Genomic DNA, 18,563 nt, shown 5'->3' with positions numbered 1-18,563 from the left:
TAAGCTGCGTCTACCATTTGGCACCTCAGGAACTCCGAGTAGTTTGCATAAAAACACATACAATATAAAATCAGCCTAAAACAATAAACACCTAAACCCATCAGTTTAAGTGCTTAAAATGTTAAACAAAAGTGAAGAACCCCCAGATGAATAAGCAAGCTAACCATATTCATCAAGGAAAGATCAAAAGCTCCGGGAAGAGGAATGCCAGCCCCGGTTAATCCCTCTCTGCTCTCTGTCCTGCCCTGCTTCCGACTTCGCCAAATCAAAGCACTTGTTCATTTGCGCACGGTTCCCGGCCCCTGCTCGCTGCGGCCAGGGAACAGAATTACTTTGTGATGAGGAATGCGGGCTGCTTTAATGGATCACAAGGACGTCACAGGGAGCCTGGCCGCCTCTGCCTGCTGCACCCGTTTCCACCCTTCCCAAAAATGACCAGCTTTCGACCGAGCCACTTCTCCATAAACAAGCAGCTGTTTCCTATTGTCAAGACACCATTTACTTGTGCCTGACCCTGGCGTGAGAAATCTCCTTCTTTACTCCTCTCCCTGTTAAAGCCAGATATCGCTCCAGCGCCCTTCCACCAGGACTTGTGAGCCAAAGGAAAACTATGAAGGCCTGGGAGACTTGTGGTTTGTGGCAGTGACTGCGCACCACGCGGGAAGCCGTGGCCACGGAGGCCTCATGCTTCGCGTTCCGGTTGCTTCAGGCACGATGCTCAGCACCTTTCCCTGTCCGCACCGGCTTTGCAGCTGAAGGGCAGCCTGCTTTGCCCAACCCTGTTTCATACATTGTGAAAACTAGTGCAACCGGAAAAGAGCACTTCCCCCAGAGGGCCCCAGATGGACCTCAGATGGTGAGCAATAGGTCACCAGTTATTAAAATGCCATTGCGGGGTATCACATTTCCTTTCAGGGCGGAAGATCTGGGCACATTTTCAAGCAGAGGAGTGTAATGAGTTCAGACAGGAATAGAGGAGGCCCTGCTGGATCGGGGCAAAGGTGTGGAGAAGCTGCTGCCCAAGGCATTGGACACTCGGTTCAGTGTTCTTGGCACAGCTGGGTTCACACAACACAACAGTTCACATTCTGGCTGGGTATGGTGCATGTATGGGTCACTGAACCATTGGTTGGCCCAACTTACGGAACGCGCTCCCCAGAGAGGTCCGTCTGGTGCCGTCGTCATTTGCTTTTCGGCGCCAGGCCAAGACTTTTTTATTTAAACATTATTTTAATTGTTGATGTTATTTATTGATTTTAAAAATTTTGCCAGGATGCTTCCACTATTTTATTTTATGTATTTGTATGATGGTATTTATTTATGATTGGAAGCCGCCCCAAGGCTTATGCGAAGGGGGCAGCATATAAGTTGTCCAAATATATAAATAAAATAAATAAAAGCAAATTGTGTTGTGTGAATCTGGCCCCACAAACAAGCCCTGGTTTGTTAACTACAAACAACCACAAAGAGAACCCCTTGTTTCTTGCTGTGCTGGGATCTGTGCATTCACAAACCATGTTTTGTCCGCGTGACCAGGTTCACACAACGCATGTTTCATCCATAGCCCACAGTGCAAGGGCAATCCATGCTCAGCCTTGAGCATGGCCTCTCTGGTGGTGTGAATCCACCCCAGCAGGACTGGGATCGCAGGTTTCAGATGGTCCTTTTTCCAGCCCCACCTGGAGAAGCCAGGACTGAATCAGGAAGCTCCAACACGCCGAACAGGTGCATTCCTCTCAGCTCCTGCTCCGCCAGGGAGAATCGTGGGAAGCTACCTGATCGCTCCAAAGCGCACCAACCAAATTCCTCTTTCAGCGATGCCTGTCCAGATGCCACGGGGGGCTCCACTGTCGCCCTCTAGCTGCTGGTATACAGAAGCATCCTCTTTCTCCTCCAGACACGTGTGTATCAGGGGCAGTGTCAACAGCCATGACTGGGGCTTTGCGGGCTACGAGCTCAAGGGATGCCCATCGGAGCCCCTGCACAAATGCTGACAAGGAACAGCTCTGACAGGCTGTCCACCCCCCCCCCCCCCGTTTTTTTGTGGGTGGGAATGTGGTGCCAGGGGACAAAAATTCATTGTCTTTCTCCAGTGGGAGGAGAACTTCTCCAGCAGTTTCTCACAGGGAGGGCCAGTATTTTATTAAGCGATTGCATGTCTAGTCTTTCCCTCTTCCAGCATGGACCCCGGGTGGCAGCACGTGGCTCCCCAGAGGTCTCCCCTCCGAGGTCCGACCAGACCCCGACCTGCTTAGCTTCATGCACTCTGTGACCCCGGCCAGGCCTGTGGCAGGACTCCTCTCCGGGGCAGCTTGGTGGAGTCAGGGCAAAAACTAACGGGGAAGAAAATCGGAGGAAATTCTGCAAAGAGGGCTTTTATTTCTGGGTGAGGGGCAAGAAGGGATTTCTCAGGACTTTTCCAAAGCAAATGTCTTTGGAGAAATTCTGGTTGGGGTTCGGTTGTTGTTCCTCAGCTGAAAAGCTCAAGCTGTATCCTACTCCAAGGAAGTGCTGGAGCTGCCACAATCGGATCTCCAGTTTCTTTGAGGGTTTTTTTCCCTGCGAAAGGGAGTTCCATTTCTCTGCTTCAGCGTGTTTTTGACCTTAACCGTTACTTCTTTGAGATGGTTGTTGCTGTGGTTTATTTCACTTCTGACCACCCCGTAGCCAAAGCCCACTGGGCAGTTTACAGCAATGTATAAAACAAAACCTTAAAATACAGTGTAAATGACATAAAACAACAATGTTAAAAGAATGTAGAATTAATTTAAAATAGCCTTAAAGTATAGTAAAAAAAAATACAATAAAAAGACCCAGCAAGAAAAATTACTAAGATAATCCCCTCGGGCCCCTGGATAACCAAGGAGATCCTTAAATTCCACCACACAGTGGGTTGCCTTGACTGAAAAGATGGCAGATTTGGCAGTAGGTGGGCTGCAGCCAGGAGGCTGTTCCAAAGACGGGGGCCACCACAGAGAAGGCCCTCCCCTAGTTGCCAGCCTCTGAGCCTCTTATGGCATTGGAGGAAGGTCCGAGAGGCTGAGGGCACTTTATGTGTTTTCTTTCTGGTACACGTCTTTTAAGCTTTTGGATCTGAAGAAGGGCAATTACTCTGGAAGTCTTCCCTGGAGCAAGATGTGTAGGAAGAAGCCATGGACACAACCGCTTGCCCAGGAGAACAAACCCATGAGAATTTCTCCAAAATCTGCTTTGAATTCAGTGTTGAAAGCAGTTCCATCTCTATCCCACTGGATGAGAATGTTCAAGAAGCGGGCAAGAAATTTTTTCGACAGGCCACTACATCAAACCTTGCTGATCAGGAAGGCTTTTGGAGAGCAGCCATGTAATAAATTTGTCAGGGTTGGCCATAAAATGACGCTTTTGTTTTGTGCAGTTGGTAACGGTTGGTGGATGGCACCCTGTGGATCACAATTAAAAGTCCTTTGATTATTTTTTGAAACTCTTTTTATTATTGTGCGGACCACCTCGAGCTAATTACAGGACAAAAGGAATAAATAAACTAATTCCGGCCACATGCATCCACCAGAGACATCCCGACCTTTCCAGCGTTTCCACATTTCCGGCATTTCAGCTTCCTTGCAAACAACAATGATGCCGTTTAGTGACTGAGGTCAGTTCCAGCTGAGCTGCAGTAATATTACTGCAGTAATATTTTAGAATATTGCTTTTCATCATGGGTGGTTGGAGTTGAGGCCTTGATGGACTTTTCTTACACTGGACTTTGCCTTCAGTTATTTTAAAGGTTTAGTGACCTGGGTCTGGCACTCACTGCCCTTTCTTGTCTTGGGTATCTTATCCAATGTTCCAGAGAGTTCCACAGGATGACTCAAAATTCTTGAAAAAACCAATGCAGAGAACTTGCCTGCACCAGGTAATGACCAGCAAAGTAGCCCAGCGGCCCCTTTCGGACCACACTTGCCTCGTTCACCTTAACGGGTGGCCACCGCGGCGTTCCGTTTTCCTCCCATTCGGAATCTTTCCTGTAGCCCCTTTCAGAGTTCCCGATATCCGGGTGACAATTTAGTGACTACAGAGTCGGATGTGTTTTATGCTGCAATAAACACCCTTTACAGCTCTCACCAGCTAATTAATGACTTCGTTCGAGCTGCCCGTGGTGGCCCGTTAACCTCCCACAAAGTTTGCAAACCACACAGACGTGAGCAGAGCGAGGCGTTTTCATGTGGCCGAGAGCTCCCGTCCCGTAAAGAAGCCGCAACGTGAGACACAGGCGGCGAGGAGAGCATGTGCGCCCCATGCAGGCTGCCCCCATCGCTGCCTGGCTGGACGGGGAAGCGCCTCCCGCGTCTCCTTGGCGACCCCGTCAGCCATTCCGACACCCAGGGGCAGCTGCCTGCAGGACCGGCCTTCCAGGTGTCCTGTGGGGCTGGCGGAGCCCCCCTTTAAATCCACAGCAGGCCCCACGTCATGGGGGAAGGTTCACAGGCAGGGGCAACTTCACAGCTCGAGGCTCAGGGTGCAGGATCATCGCCCCGGTTTGCTCTCTGGCAGCATCTCCAGGCAGGGGGAGAAAAACTTCCGCCTGACATCCTGGAGAACCTGGCTGCCCTTCGGCATCAACCCTTTGTCTCTTTCCCATAACAGCGGAACCCAGGGCCATGCCTTGAAGCTGGCTGGCTCAGGATAAAAGAGCGTAGGAACATCCGAATGGCTGTGCTGGATTGGTCCCAAGGTCCATCCAGCCCAGCACACCGAGCACACAGCCGCAAAACTGCTGCCCAGGATCCCCCCAGCAGGAGGGGTGCAGGACCCCCTCCTGCCCAGCTCCCCAGCAACTGGTGCATGGAGGCCTGAAGGAGGGAGGCCATGGCCAGCAGGGCTAGTAGCCACGGAGAGCCCCCCCCCTCCTCCAAGGATCTCTCCAGTCCCCTGTTAAAGCCCTCCAGCTGGGCAGCCAGCACCACTTCCCATGGCGTTTCTTCACACAACGTAGCATTCAGTTTAGAGGAGGGCCGAGACTTGGAAGGACAGCAGCGAAGGAACTAGGAAAGGTGCTCAAGGTAAGCACATTTCACTGGAGAGCGAGGCGGTTCTGTTCCTCATCATGTCCTGTGGGCGTGAAAGCGGCACAGCAAAGCAGGCTGGCAGGAAGGAGGTGGAGCCCTTCTGGACGTGGTGCTGGAGGAGAGCGCCGGCACGCTGCACTGATCGAAAGGCAGGCGAGGGGGTCCTGGGTCCAGCCAGGCCTGATCGTTCCCTGGAAGCAAAGAAGGACAAAACTGGGGCTTTTCTGCTCCAGACGCACCAGGAGAAGGCACGGCTAGCGGGACAGGGCTTCCCTTTGAAGAAGCCATGTTGATTATTTTTCTTCCGGGCCTGACCTTCTAAATGGAACTTTTATCTTTAATAACGATTTCAATTGTTTTACCCACCAACTAACCAACCTGCAATTCCCTTAATTCCTCTCCCCAGTTCCTATGTAAAAGAGGTTTCCAGGATGATGGAGTGACTGACTGAAATCCAGGTACAAATCCAGGGTAAATCCAGTCATTCTCTGTAAGGTACATGTTAGCTCTTCTTGACTTGGTGCTCTCCAGATGAGTCGGATTCTAAGTCCCATCATTCCCAGTCAGACCATGTGCCCTCCAGAGGGTGCTGGGTTGGAGCAGGCTAAACTGGACAATATTTGTTGCCTCTTCGCTGAAATTCTGCAGGCGGCTCACCAAACAAACTGAAACTACAAATCAAACTAACAGAGTAAAACATTTTTGCTGAAGCAGTTTCATGGACTCAGGAGTTTGATTCATCACAAGTTGAAATGTAAGATGGAAGATTTTGCATAGTCCGGTTTTGTAGCAACAGTAGCAAAGGGCGTGTTTCGAAAAATGGCTCCAGTCTGGACACCCCTCGCTTTGCTCAAGAACGAAGTGGCTGGTTTGACCTGACGGCCGTTCCATAAGTGGGGGTGTCCGATTTGCTGCTCAACGTGTCACTGCACCCCCCACCCCCCGTGGAATGGGCACAGCTCATCGGGGAGTCCAGAGCCCCGGCAGCTCCTGTGAAAACAGTGCAGGACCCGGACAAGTCCACCGGCTACCCTGCCTCCCTTAGGAGCGATCCTGCCTAGTGTAAGGAACACACACATGCTCACGCACGCTCCGGTTTTATACCGTCGATAGCTGAGGCATGCAATCTAAACTTATTTTTTTAATTTAGCATACGATGGTGAAACCATTAGCCAGGAGTCCACCGTGCTAATGCAGAGTGGGTGTTCGTTGCTGCTGTTCAGTCGCTAGGTCACGTCTGGCCCTCTGGACCTCATGGGCCAGAGTACGCCGAGTCCCCCATCCCCCACTGCTTCCCCGAGCCTGCTCAAGTTCGCGTCCGTGGCTTCGATGGCACTGTCCAGCCGCCTCATCCCCCGCCGTCCCCTTCTCCTGTGCCTCCAGGCGTCCCCAGCACCAGGCGCTTCTCCAGGGAGTCCGTCCTTCTCGTCAGGTGGCCAAAGTACCTGAGCTTCAGCTTCAGCACCTGTCCTTCCAGTGAGCAGGCAGGGTTGATCTCCTCCAGGACTGATCGATGTGATCTCCAGAGTAGGCGCTCGCCCGTCTGCGATCGTCAGCTCGTCCTGTTCCCGTCCGCACACGTCTCCAGCGTGCAGCTCGGGGGGCGAACGGGCTCCACACACAGGCGCCCCAGCTGGCGTGCGGGTTGCACGCATCTGGGGTCCTTCCCCCGGTCGCGCCTCGCCTCACGCCCGAGCAGGGCCGGCACTGGTGCCCACGCTCCTCCCGCAGCCAGCTCTTCCCACCAAGGTCCCCGTGTATCTACTCGCAGTATTCCATGCTTTCGAACTGCTGGGTGGGCAGAAGCGAGAGGCAGATGACGGCACTCACTCCGTCGCATGTTGCTGGGCTCGGACTGCCGGAGGGTCCGCCATTCCTGGTCAGCACATCCCACCTCATCAAGCCGCTGCCTCACCGTCCTTCTTGTGCAGTCCAAACACAACCGGAGACATCAATGCGAGCAGAGCTCTTCTATGGAAATGACTGTTCTTATTGCTGCCTTGCAATATTTTGCCCGGCTTCACTCTGAGTCTAGGCTACTAGTGATGCTGTGGATAAAATGAAGCAAGTCGGAAGAGCCTGGAGAGGGGGCTGGATCCATGCATGAGAAGTGCTCCACATCCACTTAAAATATCCATTTCTGATCTACGTTAGCATCACGTTCACCTCAGTATTTCAGAATGTCAGTCAGATCTGCCGTGCTTCTTGCAGCGGCTGCCACTGCATCGATTTTAGATTCCCGACACACTCGCATCACTTCCAGTGAGGTCTTCCTTCTGTTGACGCTCCCTCGGGTCTTTCTTCCATTCACCCCTCCCCTCCCGATGGATCATGCTGACACACCGGACGCTCTCCTGACGGTTCTTGACATGACACAGGGCGCTGACTACAAACAGCCTTCTTCCCTTGAACACTTGCATTTTTCTGCACAGGAAGCAGCCGGGCATCTATGAGAAGCCACTCGCAACTTTAGAGTTTTGTACGGACTCCACGGGATGCGGGTGGCACAGAGGGTTAAACTGCTGAGCCACTGGGCTGGTTGATCGAAAGGTCGGCAGTTCGAATCCACGTGACGGGGTGAGCCCCCGTTGCTCCGTCCCAGCTCCTGCCGACCTAGCAGTTCGAAAGCATGCGAATGCGAGTAGATAAATAGGTACCCCCTCGGTGGGAAGGCAACAGCGTTCCGTGCACCTCGGTGTTTAGCCATGCCGGCCCCATGACCACGGAAACTGTCTGCGGACAAACGCTGGCTCCTTCGGCTTTCTCACCCATGCTCCCCAGCAACGGCCCCTGCTCCTGGAGGTACCCTCTAGCCGCCCATCACCGCCTCCTCCATGAATTTGCCCAATCCCGTTTTAAAGCCACCCCGACTGACATCACATCACACAGAAGTGACCTCCACAGCTGAAAGGGGCTTCCGTTTGTCTGTGCCTGGTCCTATTGGTGACTGTCATTTCATTGCGCAATGGAAGAAAAGCTCACACGCCCCCCCGGGCCACCGAACGGTGAAGGCCAGCTGGAGAGCTTGGCACCCCACCCACTAGGATCCCACTACAAGGTTCTTCTCCTTTGTTTTTGTCTTTTTAACCCATTTCATTTCCATCCAATTAAAGAATAATAGTCCAAAAAAATGTGGAAGGCATTTCTGGCATAGCAGAATTCAGGACAAAGGAGTGTACTTCACAGGATGCAGAAAGCTATGATCTGATGTATGTTTTAGACAGAAGGCCCCACAACTGGAAACGCTGGGAGGTTTTGTGACTAGATGCGCATTGGCTTGTGACTTAATTCATTACTCTGCTGCCATAAACTGTGAATTTGCAAAAAATTCTGCTCTAAAATCCCAACAGAAACCAGAATACAGTCAGCTGTCCAAATGCAAATACATTTCCAAAGTTTGCAACACAGTAAGCTTCAAAACGAAACCTATCGAAACGTCCACTTCAACCACGGATACCCTCTAAAAAGGCACACAAAAATATTTAATTCAAGGGTGGGAGCACCATTTGCAAAACCATACAGAACCTGTTGTGCAAAAATATGGATTATTTTAAAATATATACACAAAGCATGTTCACATTTCTAGGCAGTTTTTTTTAAAGCAGCAGGCAGCCCAAAGACAAGCAGAATCAGGATGGGACAAGCTTGGTGCTAGAACAAGGAGAACGGATGCAAAATTGCGCTTGAGCCATCTGACCAGTGGGGAGAACGGGAGGGGCTTTGCTGTCATATTTATTTATTTATTAAAACATTTTTATGCCGCCCCATTCGCCGAAGCCTCGGGGCGGCTTACAACAATAAATAAAAGTAATTATAATATAAATTACAATAAATATAAACATTAAAAATCCAAAAAAATCCAATATAAAATAAGCCGCCCTGGCCAGATAAGATCAAATAATACTAACAGTTAAAATGCCGCTTAAATAAAAAGGTCTTGGCCTGGCGCCGAAAAGCAAATTACGACTGCGCCAGGCGGACCTCTCTGGAGAGCGCATTCCATAGATTGGGCGCCACCGCAGAGAAAGCCCTCCTCTGGGTACCCACCCTCCTAATTTCCTTCACGGAGGGTTCCCGGAGAAGGGCCTCTCCCGCTGATCTCAGGGGGCGGCTGGGCATATATGGACATAAGTGCTCCTTCAGGTAACCAGGACCCAAGCCGTTTAGGGCTTTATAGGTCATTACCATCCCCATTACCATATCCACCATCCCCGTTCCCATCGGTAGCTGGCTGCCTGGATGGACCTTCGGTTCAATTCCGCCAGGCCTTCCTTCTGCCCCACCATTCGGGGTCTCCGTCGCGCGTTCAGGACCAAGGCCCAGCTGCTCGCGAGACAGCAAAACACCTAATCGTCATTACATGCGGGGGAATCCCGTCAAGCCACAGTCCATCCTGAATCCTGGCAAGGATCCATTCCTGACTGTTTGCCGAATTCTTGGCTGTTTGCAGTACGGTTTGCTCACTCTCCTTTCACCCTGACATTACCCGGCCTGAGCCCCAGGGACCGGGTGGGCTATACATTTAAAGAAATCAACACGAGCTGTTGGGTTCTTCCGATCGCCTAGCACTGTTTCCATTGGAAAGTTGGCATTGCTTTTTCTGCCTACGAGGCCCGTCTTCTTCCAGGGGTCTCATTCCAGCCGTCCCATGGGGTTGGGTGGGAAGTGGGGATCCGTACGCATTTCATGACAGGCAAGCAGGCGGTTCCCATCCCAGGGGGCCTTCGGGATCTCGACCGCTGAGCCAGCAAGGAGAGGCGCCCAATCGAAAAAGCATCATACGCAGAAAAGAACCCATTATCTGTTCCAGGGCTCTGCTTCGCATCAGAGACGCTCTTACACAGCCCGTTTCTCCCTTCCTTCTGTATTTTTGGTGCTTTGCACAGCGATGGGGAGCCTCCCGAGAAGGGGGTCACCCAGGCCTCAGCGCCAGCACGCCCCCGACTCTGCATCAGGCAGGGGTGGCCTCGGAGCTGTGTCGGTCCCCTGAATGAACGGCAAGTTCTTGGAGTCCCGCAAGGGTCTTTCTTGGTAGCCGGCCAGAAATCACAAGACCCTCCTTCCATCTTGCTAGGCCTGCCCGTGCCTCTCCCTGCCTCTCCTGCCAAAGCAGAAGCCGAGCACCGGCGTGGCCTTCAGCCCAGACGTTCCTCGAAGGACAAGGCCTACCAAGGAGTAATCGTGTCTGGCGCTGCAAAGGGATGAGGCGAGACCAAGGGAGCCGGGTCTCTTCAGCCTGGAGAGGAGGAGACCCCGAGGGGATCCGTTGGCGACACACAGGTACGTGAGGGGGTGTCACACGGAGGTGGGTAGAGGCCTGTGCTCCCCTGTAGAGGAAGGCAGGATGTGCTCCAACGGAGCAAAGCTCAGGGAGCCCAGGTTCAATTGGGATGCCAGGAAGCACTTCCTGACGGTTAGAACCCCAGGGTATGAAATGGGCTTCCATGGGAGGAGGTTGAGACCCCATCGGTGCGGGTGTTCAAGGACAGGCTGGACGTGCACATGGCGGGCATGTCATGAAAGGAGCCGGCTGGAGCCGGGGGTCAGACCTTCTGACTCGCTCTGTTTCTGTGTCTTTAAGGTCTTCTGCTATAAATCAACCTGCCTCCAAGATAGTTGTGAGCCGCCCCGAGGCTTTGTTGCGATGGGGGCAGCACAGAAATGTTTTAAATAATTAAATAAATAAATAGATTCCGCTGTGTCCTGAATTTTGAGCTTCCCACCACTGATGCTTGGAAGAATCGGGTGATGAGCCATGGTGATGCTTGAGGGATTATGAGAGCTGGAGCAGCCGAGCAGAGCTTTTCCGAGTCCCAAGAAGGCCTCTGCTGGATCGAGGGAAGAATCACCCCCTGCCCACGAGAGCCCGCAAGTGGGGCACGGGAGCAGCCGCACCCTCCTGCCCCAAGAGGCAGCACACAGGCCACAGGGCTAGTAGCCAGCCGGAGCCACCTCCCCCAGGAATTTGCCCAATGCCCTTTTAAGCTGGGGGCATCCCTACTTCTTGCGGAATGAACCTCGCAGTTTAACTGTAAGAAGGCCTTCCTTGCAGCTGCCCTGGATTTCCTGCCTGGCGGCTTTAAGGGCCAGCACCTGGCCTTCGTGTTATAGGAGAGGGGAGAAATCAACCAGCCAGGTCACCACTTAAAAGGAGCAAAGGTGAAGAAAGCCCCATGGGGCCAAATCCAGGGTCTGCCAAGTTCAGCATCCTGTGACCACCACAGCTGGCCAGCTGTCAAGGCAACCTGTGAGCCAGGTCCGTGTTCTGCACCTTCCAGCCATGTTCTCCTGCAGCTGGTGTACGTACTCACAACTGATCCCAGAAGTGGCATATTCTCATGAGGACTAGTAGCTGTCTGAAGCTAAACGCTGCTGCTGCTTCAAGAGTCAGAAGTGATCCCAGAGGCAGCCTTGAGTGTCGTCCTGGCTGAGTAGCTCCCAGCAGTTATGGGAGAGAAGCAGCTTTATTTCGGGAGGAAGCCAGAGCGAGACTGAAATGCTGAACTCGATGGTAAAGATGCCCCTTTGCGTTCCATTCCAGATGGTTTCACACTGGATGGCGGAGCTGGTTTTGCTTTGGCCACATTCTCATGGCACTCGGGGCCAGAAATCTGGACTTAATCAAACCGCGTTTCAGCACGTGGATCCCTTGCTCCTGCCGCATTTCTCTCAGCATGACGTCACACCCAAGTCGGCAGGTCCCGGACCCGAAGCCATGAACCTCTTGCTGAGAAGGAAACGATGCAGCATCGACAGCCTGTGCGGCCAAACGAAAGGAGCCAGAGCAAAGGAGCTGCTCCGGTGCCTCCGCCGAGTGCACAAACGAAGGGGACCCGTTGCGGCACTGCATCGCTTTGGGCCTACAAGGCCCTGGGGCCCTGGGAAAGCCACTTCCCCATGGCACCTGGCACCGCAGACACGACATCTCTTGCAGGAATCCGAGCAAGAGGCAGGCGAAAGCCTTGGCGTGTGGCTCTCCAGTGAAGCCTCCCAGCATGACCAGCAACAGTTTCATCCGTGGAGAGGGAAGGAACCCTGCAAAGAGTTGGGGGCTTTCGGGGAGATGTGAGCAAAGGACGCGCAGGCATCTGAGCTGCGGAAGAATCCGGGGTCAGCACCAGGCACGGCGTAATACAGCCAAGCACCGAAAACAGCACAACGTTGCGCTGTAAGCGAGAATTGCAACCTGATGAAACAGGACAGCGCTGAATGCACTAGAAATCACGTCATTTACATGCCAAGTCTTACACTCCCCTCCCCCCCACTGCACCCGTTAGGCTTGTGGCAGTTACAATACTGCTCTCTGTGCAAAGTTTCCTGGCCCGGCCCGGCCCTGCCCCACTCTGCTCCCATGGAACCCCGGCGTGCCCGTGAGGTCCCCAGGGGAGTCCTCCCAGCAGCCACCAACCGGTTGCCCCTTGCACCCGTGGCAGTGGCCCTGTGTCTTTTCCAAGGGCAGCTGGTTGGCGGTTGTGTGAACGGAACGCAGGACACGAGTGCGCCCAGGCCAGCCCCGGGCTCTCCTTCTGCTCCTCAACCGGCCCAAGCGGCAGTGGGCAGGGCTGGGCATTTTGCTGCCTTGTCCCGCTCCAAACAGGCTTGCCTGACCTAGGTTTGGGCAGGGGCACAGCTGGCTGCCTTCCCGGCACCCTGAATGCCCTTCGCTGGCCCTGGATCTATTCCACAGAGCCCTGAATACACACCAGTGCTAACGGTAAGCTCTTCCCTTGGCTGCACTGCCAAGCAGAAGGAAACGCTCAAGGGGGACGACAGCCAGGGACGAACGGGTTAGCATTCCGATTCCCATCTGCGGGGAGAAAAAACCCTTTCCGTGGGTTTGGGATTTTCCGGGTCATGGTGCAGATTTATTTGCACGGTGCAAATTGAGGAATTTATTTATCTGAAATATTACAATGCAAAATTAAATGACTGGCTTTGCCAACTGAGAAATATTAGGGGGTTTTTTTCTAAATTTGCAAACATAGCTATACATTAGCATATGCAAGCTTTGCACCATCCATTGGTCTTGAAAACTATTTTCTAGCATATACTAGCAATTAATTCTGCCTCCCCAGGCTTGGCAGCCTTCAGATGTGCTGGACTATGGAACAATGACTGTGCCGGTTAAGTATGTTCAGCCCTTCTGAACTTGTTGGGTTTGAAAAGCCAGGGTTGCCTCCACTGAATCCTCGCTCCTCACATAACACAACTTTCTCATTGGTTTGGTCCTCAACAGAAGGCAGAACAGAAAATATTCTGGTGGTAAAAACTAACCAAAGGGGGGGGGGGGGACGGACTCCAAAAGCGGCATTTAGAAAGGACGGAGCGCCCTCTGGTGGACGTTCTGCAGACAATGTGAGCCTTCAGTTGCAGCGATGGGGAAGATGGTGGCGGCGATGGCCAGAAGATGCAAAGCGGATGCACGGGACCCCCTGTTGCAACTATTGCTCTTATTTCGTTTCTGCAGCACCCAGTTGCTGCCATCTGAGCATCTACAGTTGGTCAAATACATTACAATACAACATGGAATTTAAGCAACAGTTAAAATTCAGTCTTTTATTTATTATTAGATTTATATTCCACTTTTTTCTTACAAAGAACTCAAAGTGACTTACATCGTTCTCCTCCTGCTGCTGTCAAACTCATCCCCACAACAACCCTGTGAGGCAGGTGGGCTGAGAGTCTGTGACTGGCCCAAAGGCACCTGGTTGGCTCCATGGCTGAGCAGGGACTAGAACCCAGTCTAAGTCCCAGTCTGGTGCTCTTAACCACGACACCATATGGGCTCTCGGTTTTTAAACCCAATTTTCACAACCTAAGCAGCAGAGGCAGATTCATCCAGCTCATTCTTCTCAAAAGAACTGGGAATACCCACCCCGAGTGGTACATGGAGCTGTGAAATGCCTCAGCTTAAGGGGCATCCTCGTCTGGCAATGAAGGCTAGCAAAGTGGATGCCAGGTGAGCCTCACTGGAGAGAGCATTCCAAAACTGGGGGCCACCACACAGAAGGCCCTCCGTCTTGCAGCCACTAACCCAGCCCTCCTTGCAGGAGGTAATTTGGGGGAAGGCCTCAGTAAGCGAACTGACCCTGTTGTGGTTGGGGGACAAGGGTTCCGGCCCCAAACCTAGCAGGGTTTTATCCGGGTAACTTAAAGTTGCTGCGGTTGCTTGCAAGAGCTCCAGCCTCTGCATATTCCAATAACCAGCTTCAGTCAGTCATGTACAAATGAAACATTTTAGGAGCACGGGAAGGTGGCCTGCATCAGAGCGCACGATTTCGCTGTCCACAGAGCCAAATGGATTCAGCGAGTCTCTGAATACGGCTGACCCGTATTGACCGGCAGCACCAGTGATCTTAAAAAACACGGCCTGTGCATACAAAGCCCTCCCACCAAGCTGTGGTCCCAGTGCCAGAGGGCCATCCCCACACCGAGAGTATAAGAGCCCTGCTGGATTCGACCACGGGTCCCTCTGGGCCAGTCCCTATTCCTACAGGGGCTGACCCGCTGCAGGAAGGAAACCACAAGCAGGACCCGAGTCCCCACCCATGCTCCCCAACCACTGGTGCATGCGGACACATGGCCTCGGATCCTGGAGGTAGCCTAAGGCCATCGGGCCGAGTAGCCATGGGTAGCCCCCTCCACCACGAATTTGCCCAGCCTCCTTTTAAAGTGGGTGGCGCAGCAGGTTAAACCGTTGAGCCTCCGGGCTGTCGATCAGAAGGCCGGCAGTTCGCGTCCACGCCACCCTGCAGCTTTGACCCGGCTTCTGCCAACCTAGCGATTCGAAAACACGCAGATACCAGTAGATAATCAGGTACCATTTTGGTGGGAAAGGTAACAGTGTTCCGTGCACCTCGGCATTAAGTCATGCCGGCCACACGACCACGGAAGCAAACGGAGGCGAGCCCCAGGCCCAGAGTCGGACACGACTGGCACGCGCGTCGGGGAAACCTTTCCCTTTCACCCTTTTAAAGCCACCCTGATTGGGGCCCATCACTCCACCGGGTGGAAGCGAATTCAGCCCTGGATCTCCCCATCAGCTCCGCAGGGTGGGCCCCTCTGGGTTCAAGTGTTACGGGAGAGGAAGGGAAACGCCCCCCCCCTCCACTTTCTCCATACCATGCATGACTTTGAGCACCTGCATCACGTCTTCCCCGCCTCAGCCCTTTACCCTGTCTTCTAGAATTAAATAATACACTATGATAAAACAGATGAAAGGGATCTAACAATACATTAAAACACAATCAATTAAAACCGCGGTTGTTTAGTCCGGGGAGGCCTTCTAAATAAAGATGTTTCAGGAGGTGCCGGAAACAACACAACCTTGCAAGCTCTGGTCCAGCCAAGGCAGGCGGGTCACGGAAACGGAGCAGCGCACAGAAGGCTCTCAGCATCAAAGAGCAGAGGAGCTGGAGGGGGCCGGGGAGCCCCTGAGTCCGACGCCCCGCTCAGTGCAGTCCAAGCATCCCTGACAGGTGGCTGTCCGGCTGCCCCTTGAACGCCTCCGGCATGGGAGAGCCCACCAGCTCCCAAGACCTTTGGTTCCACGGCTGCACCACGCTAACACGCAAGAATGTTGTCTCATGTCCCGCGAGAATCTGCCTCCGTGCAGCATGATCCCATTATTCCGCCTCTGCACGCTGGGATGGTTGGGCAGCGATCCAGGCCCTCTTCTTTGCGGCAGCCTCTCAAGTATTTCGGAAGTGCTGTCTTTCCACCCCACTCAGTCTTCTCTTCTCCAGGCTAAACCGGGCCCAGTTCTTTCATTCTCTCCTGTTTCCGGAGAGGGCTGTTTCCGCTCTTCTCCGGGTAGACCCTGATCTGGCCATGCAGACCCACCAGAAATGGAGCCGTGTGGAACCACCAGCCCAGGTCCAACCTCCTGAAGTGGAGTTCCAGAAATGGGCCTGCGACACGGAAGACTCCTCTCTGGGGGAGCTCCAGCCAAGGCCATGGTCCACGTGGAGCCGCTCAGGACAAGCCACCCGGCAGCCTAAGTGACTGGGCAAGCTGTGGGCTTTATACACAAGCACCAAAACCTTACACCTGGCCAGGTGCTACCGAACGAGCAACGCCTGTCCCCTGAAAGGGGGCCCGACTTTCCCAAGTCTCCAGCTCTCCCGTCTCCACCGTTGGCAGAACACAGCCAAAACCCCGACCACGGAACCTGGAACGCTGGGGGGGGGGGGTCGCTCGGCAACGGGAAACAGCCGCCTGGCAGGGGGAAGCCCGGGGAGCGCCCGGTGGCGGCCTCGCTGCTCCCCCCTGCAGTGGCGAGCACGGGGCTCCGTGGCCATGGCAGAGCGGCCACGGAAGGCACACGGTCAGTATGGCGGCGGCGGCTGCAGCCTTCCCATCCAGGCCAGTGTTCTCCACACGGGCGGGCAGCAACGGCCCTCCAGGCTGCAGGCCAGCTCTCTGCCGGCCCAGGCTCCACGTGGGGTGGCAGCCCTCCGCCTGACGAGGGGGGAGCCAGGGCCATGGGCCGGGGCATGCGGGAGGCCGTGGCTTCTCGTGCCCCCCCCCCCGAGCCGCAGCTCTGGCAAAAGGCACGCTGGGAGAAGACCGGCCTGAAGAAAGGACTTCCCGAGACAGAAAGGCCGGGCCTCCCTCTGCCCGCGGCTCCACCGAGCTCGCACGCCAGCCACCCGTGCGAAGTCGGAGGGGCGCACGCGGCAGCCGGAGGGGTGCCCACGTGCGGGAGCGGAGCAGGACGAGGACCTGGGGGCCGTCCAGCCCCTTCCACCTCGGCTGCTCCTCCCTTCCCTCCACCCAGGCCAGGAAAATCATTAATTCCCCAACTGAGCGAGCCTGGCCTTTAAGGCTGCCTTCTCGGGCGCCGCTCTCCCACCTTCCCTGCTGCCAGAGGGGCTGCGCAGGTGACTCCCAGGCACTGGGACGTTCCTCCCAGGGAAGGCCACCAGGCCACCGCTGCCGCCGCCTCTTCCTCCCCATGTTCTTTTAGGCTGCAGTCCTAAACACACCGGTTGCAACAGCCCTCTAAGTTGGACTACATTCCCAAAAGCTGGCTAGGGGATTATGGAAGTTGTTGCACAACCCCAGATGCGTGGCACAGTGCTGGGGTGGCGCTCGGAAGAACCAAGGAGTAGGAAACCCACTGGGTGGCATTGGGCCAGTCATGGATCTTCTGCCTGGCCTACTTTGCAGGGCTGTTGTGAGGATAACGCAGAGAACCTTGTAAGCCACTTGCAAGAAAAGAAAGGCAGCTTTGATGCAATAACAAGAAAAGGTCTCATTCAACACGGGGGTATTTATGTCTCAGTAAACTCGCCCAGGGTTCCTTCGCATGAGACACCCCACTGTGAAAATGAGCTCATTGTTCCCAAAGGTGGAAGCAAGCGCCTTAAGTTCAACAGGGCTTCCTCACCGGCAAATCCAGGCCTACAACTCCCATCACCCCTTGCAAGCGCAGGAAAGGCTCATGGGAACAGTAGGCTCAAAAACACTGGAAAGCCCTCCATTGCCCTGCGTTGCTAGACCTACAGACCTCTCTGCACTCTGCAGGGCTTGCTTACAGCGTAAATAAAACTGCCCCGCGTGTCGCCATGAGGATCTAAGACAAAACCTAGCAAGCCGGAGATTTTAGCTCAAAATAAGGTTGCACGTGACGCCAAGGAGCACCCAAAGGTTTCCCGGCTTGGAGCCTCCTGACGCGCCCAAGATCAGGGCAGGTCGTGGCATCTGCAAGGTGTCCGGAATTTCCTCCCCCCGTATTGAATTAACCCCCGCGTCCTCTGGAAGTCTACCAAGCTGGCCATATTCTGAAATATTTTGAAAATATTTTCAAGGTATTCTGAAATGCCTCCCTTCAAAGGAAAGGCAGGGAGACATTACACTCACACTTAGAGTTTAGTGTGAGGTTTAAGACACAATCCGAGGGCAGAAACACAAGACTCCTCCATCTCCCGAGACAGACTGGCACAGTCGCACCCAGCACAACAGGATCAAGGGTGCGAACGGGGCGCGTTTGGACAGAGAAAGGCCCACGCGCCCCGCGAGTCCCGGGCGGGCGGGCAGGCGAGCAGCGCGGCGGTGCATTTCTTCACTTGCTCTGCTCAGGCCGAAGCGCTCCCTGCACGGCTTCCGGGCGGTGCAGGCGCCGCAACGCTGGCATGGAGCCCAGCAGCTCGGGCCGCCCCGCAGCCTACCTCGCGGGGCCGCCGGGGGTGAGGAGCGCTGCCCGCGGAGGGCGGGACGCAGCCCGGCGCCCGCCCCGCAGGCCCGCCGCGGCTGCGCGGGGAGGAGCGCCCGCCGGCCCGCTTTCGCTTTCGCCGCGCCTGACCTGCGCCGCTCCCGTGCGCTCTGCAGGCGGCGGCGCCATGGCGGGGCTGGAGCTGCTCTTCCACTCGGTGGCCGCGGATCTCTCGTGCCCGCAGGACGCGCTCGTCTGCTACCTGCACTGGACGCTGATCACGCGCGGCTACCGCTGCCTGGGCGCCGGCGACCAGGTGAGCCGCGGCGCGGCGCCGGGCCGGGCTCCTGCAGGCCGCCCGG

The 18,563-nt window shown here is 54.6% G+C and overlaps 1 protein-coding gene across 1 annotated transcript in view; it reads left to right on the top strand.

Moving 5' to 3' along the window:
- The first annotated feature begins 18,361 nt into the window (after positions 1-18,361).
- Positions 18,362-18,563, top strand: part of PSMF1 (proteasome inhibitor subunit 1) — a 7,805-nt gene continuing 7,603 nt past the window's right edge. Inside the window, exon 1 of the mRNA XM_044455623.1 lies at positions 18,362-18,517. Coding sequence (XP_044311558.1) covers positions 18,389-18,517 — 129 coding nt within the window. The 5' untranslated portion in view covers positions 18,362-18,388. The remainder of the gene's footprint in view (positions 18,518-18,563) is intronic.

Source organism: Varanus komodoensis, unplaced genomic scaffold (assembly GCF_004798865.1).
Source record: "Varanus komodoensis strain SLA01 unplaced genomic scaffold, ASM479886v1 scaffold8, whole genome shotgun sequence".
In the NCBI taxonomy this organism is placed as follows: domain Eukaryota; kingdom Metazoa; phylum Chordata; class Lepidosauria; order Squamata; family Varanidae; genus Varanus; species Varanus komodoensis.
Note: the sequence above shows the minus strand (reverse complement) of the source record. Positions and strands in the feature narration are given on the sequence as shown.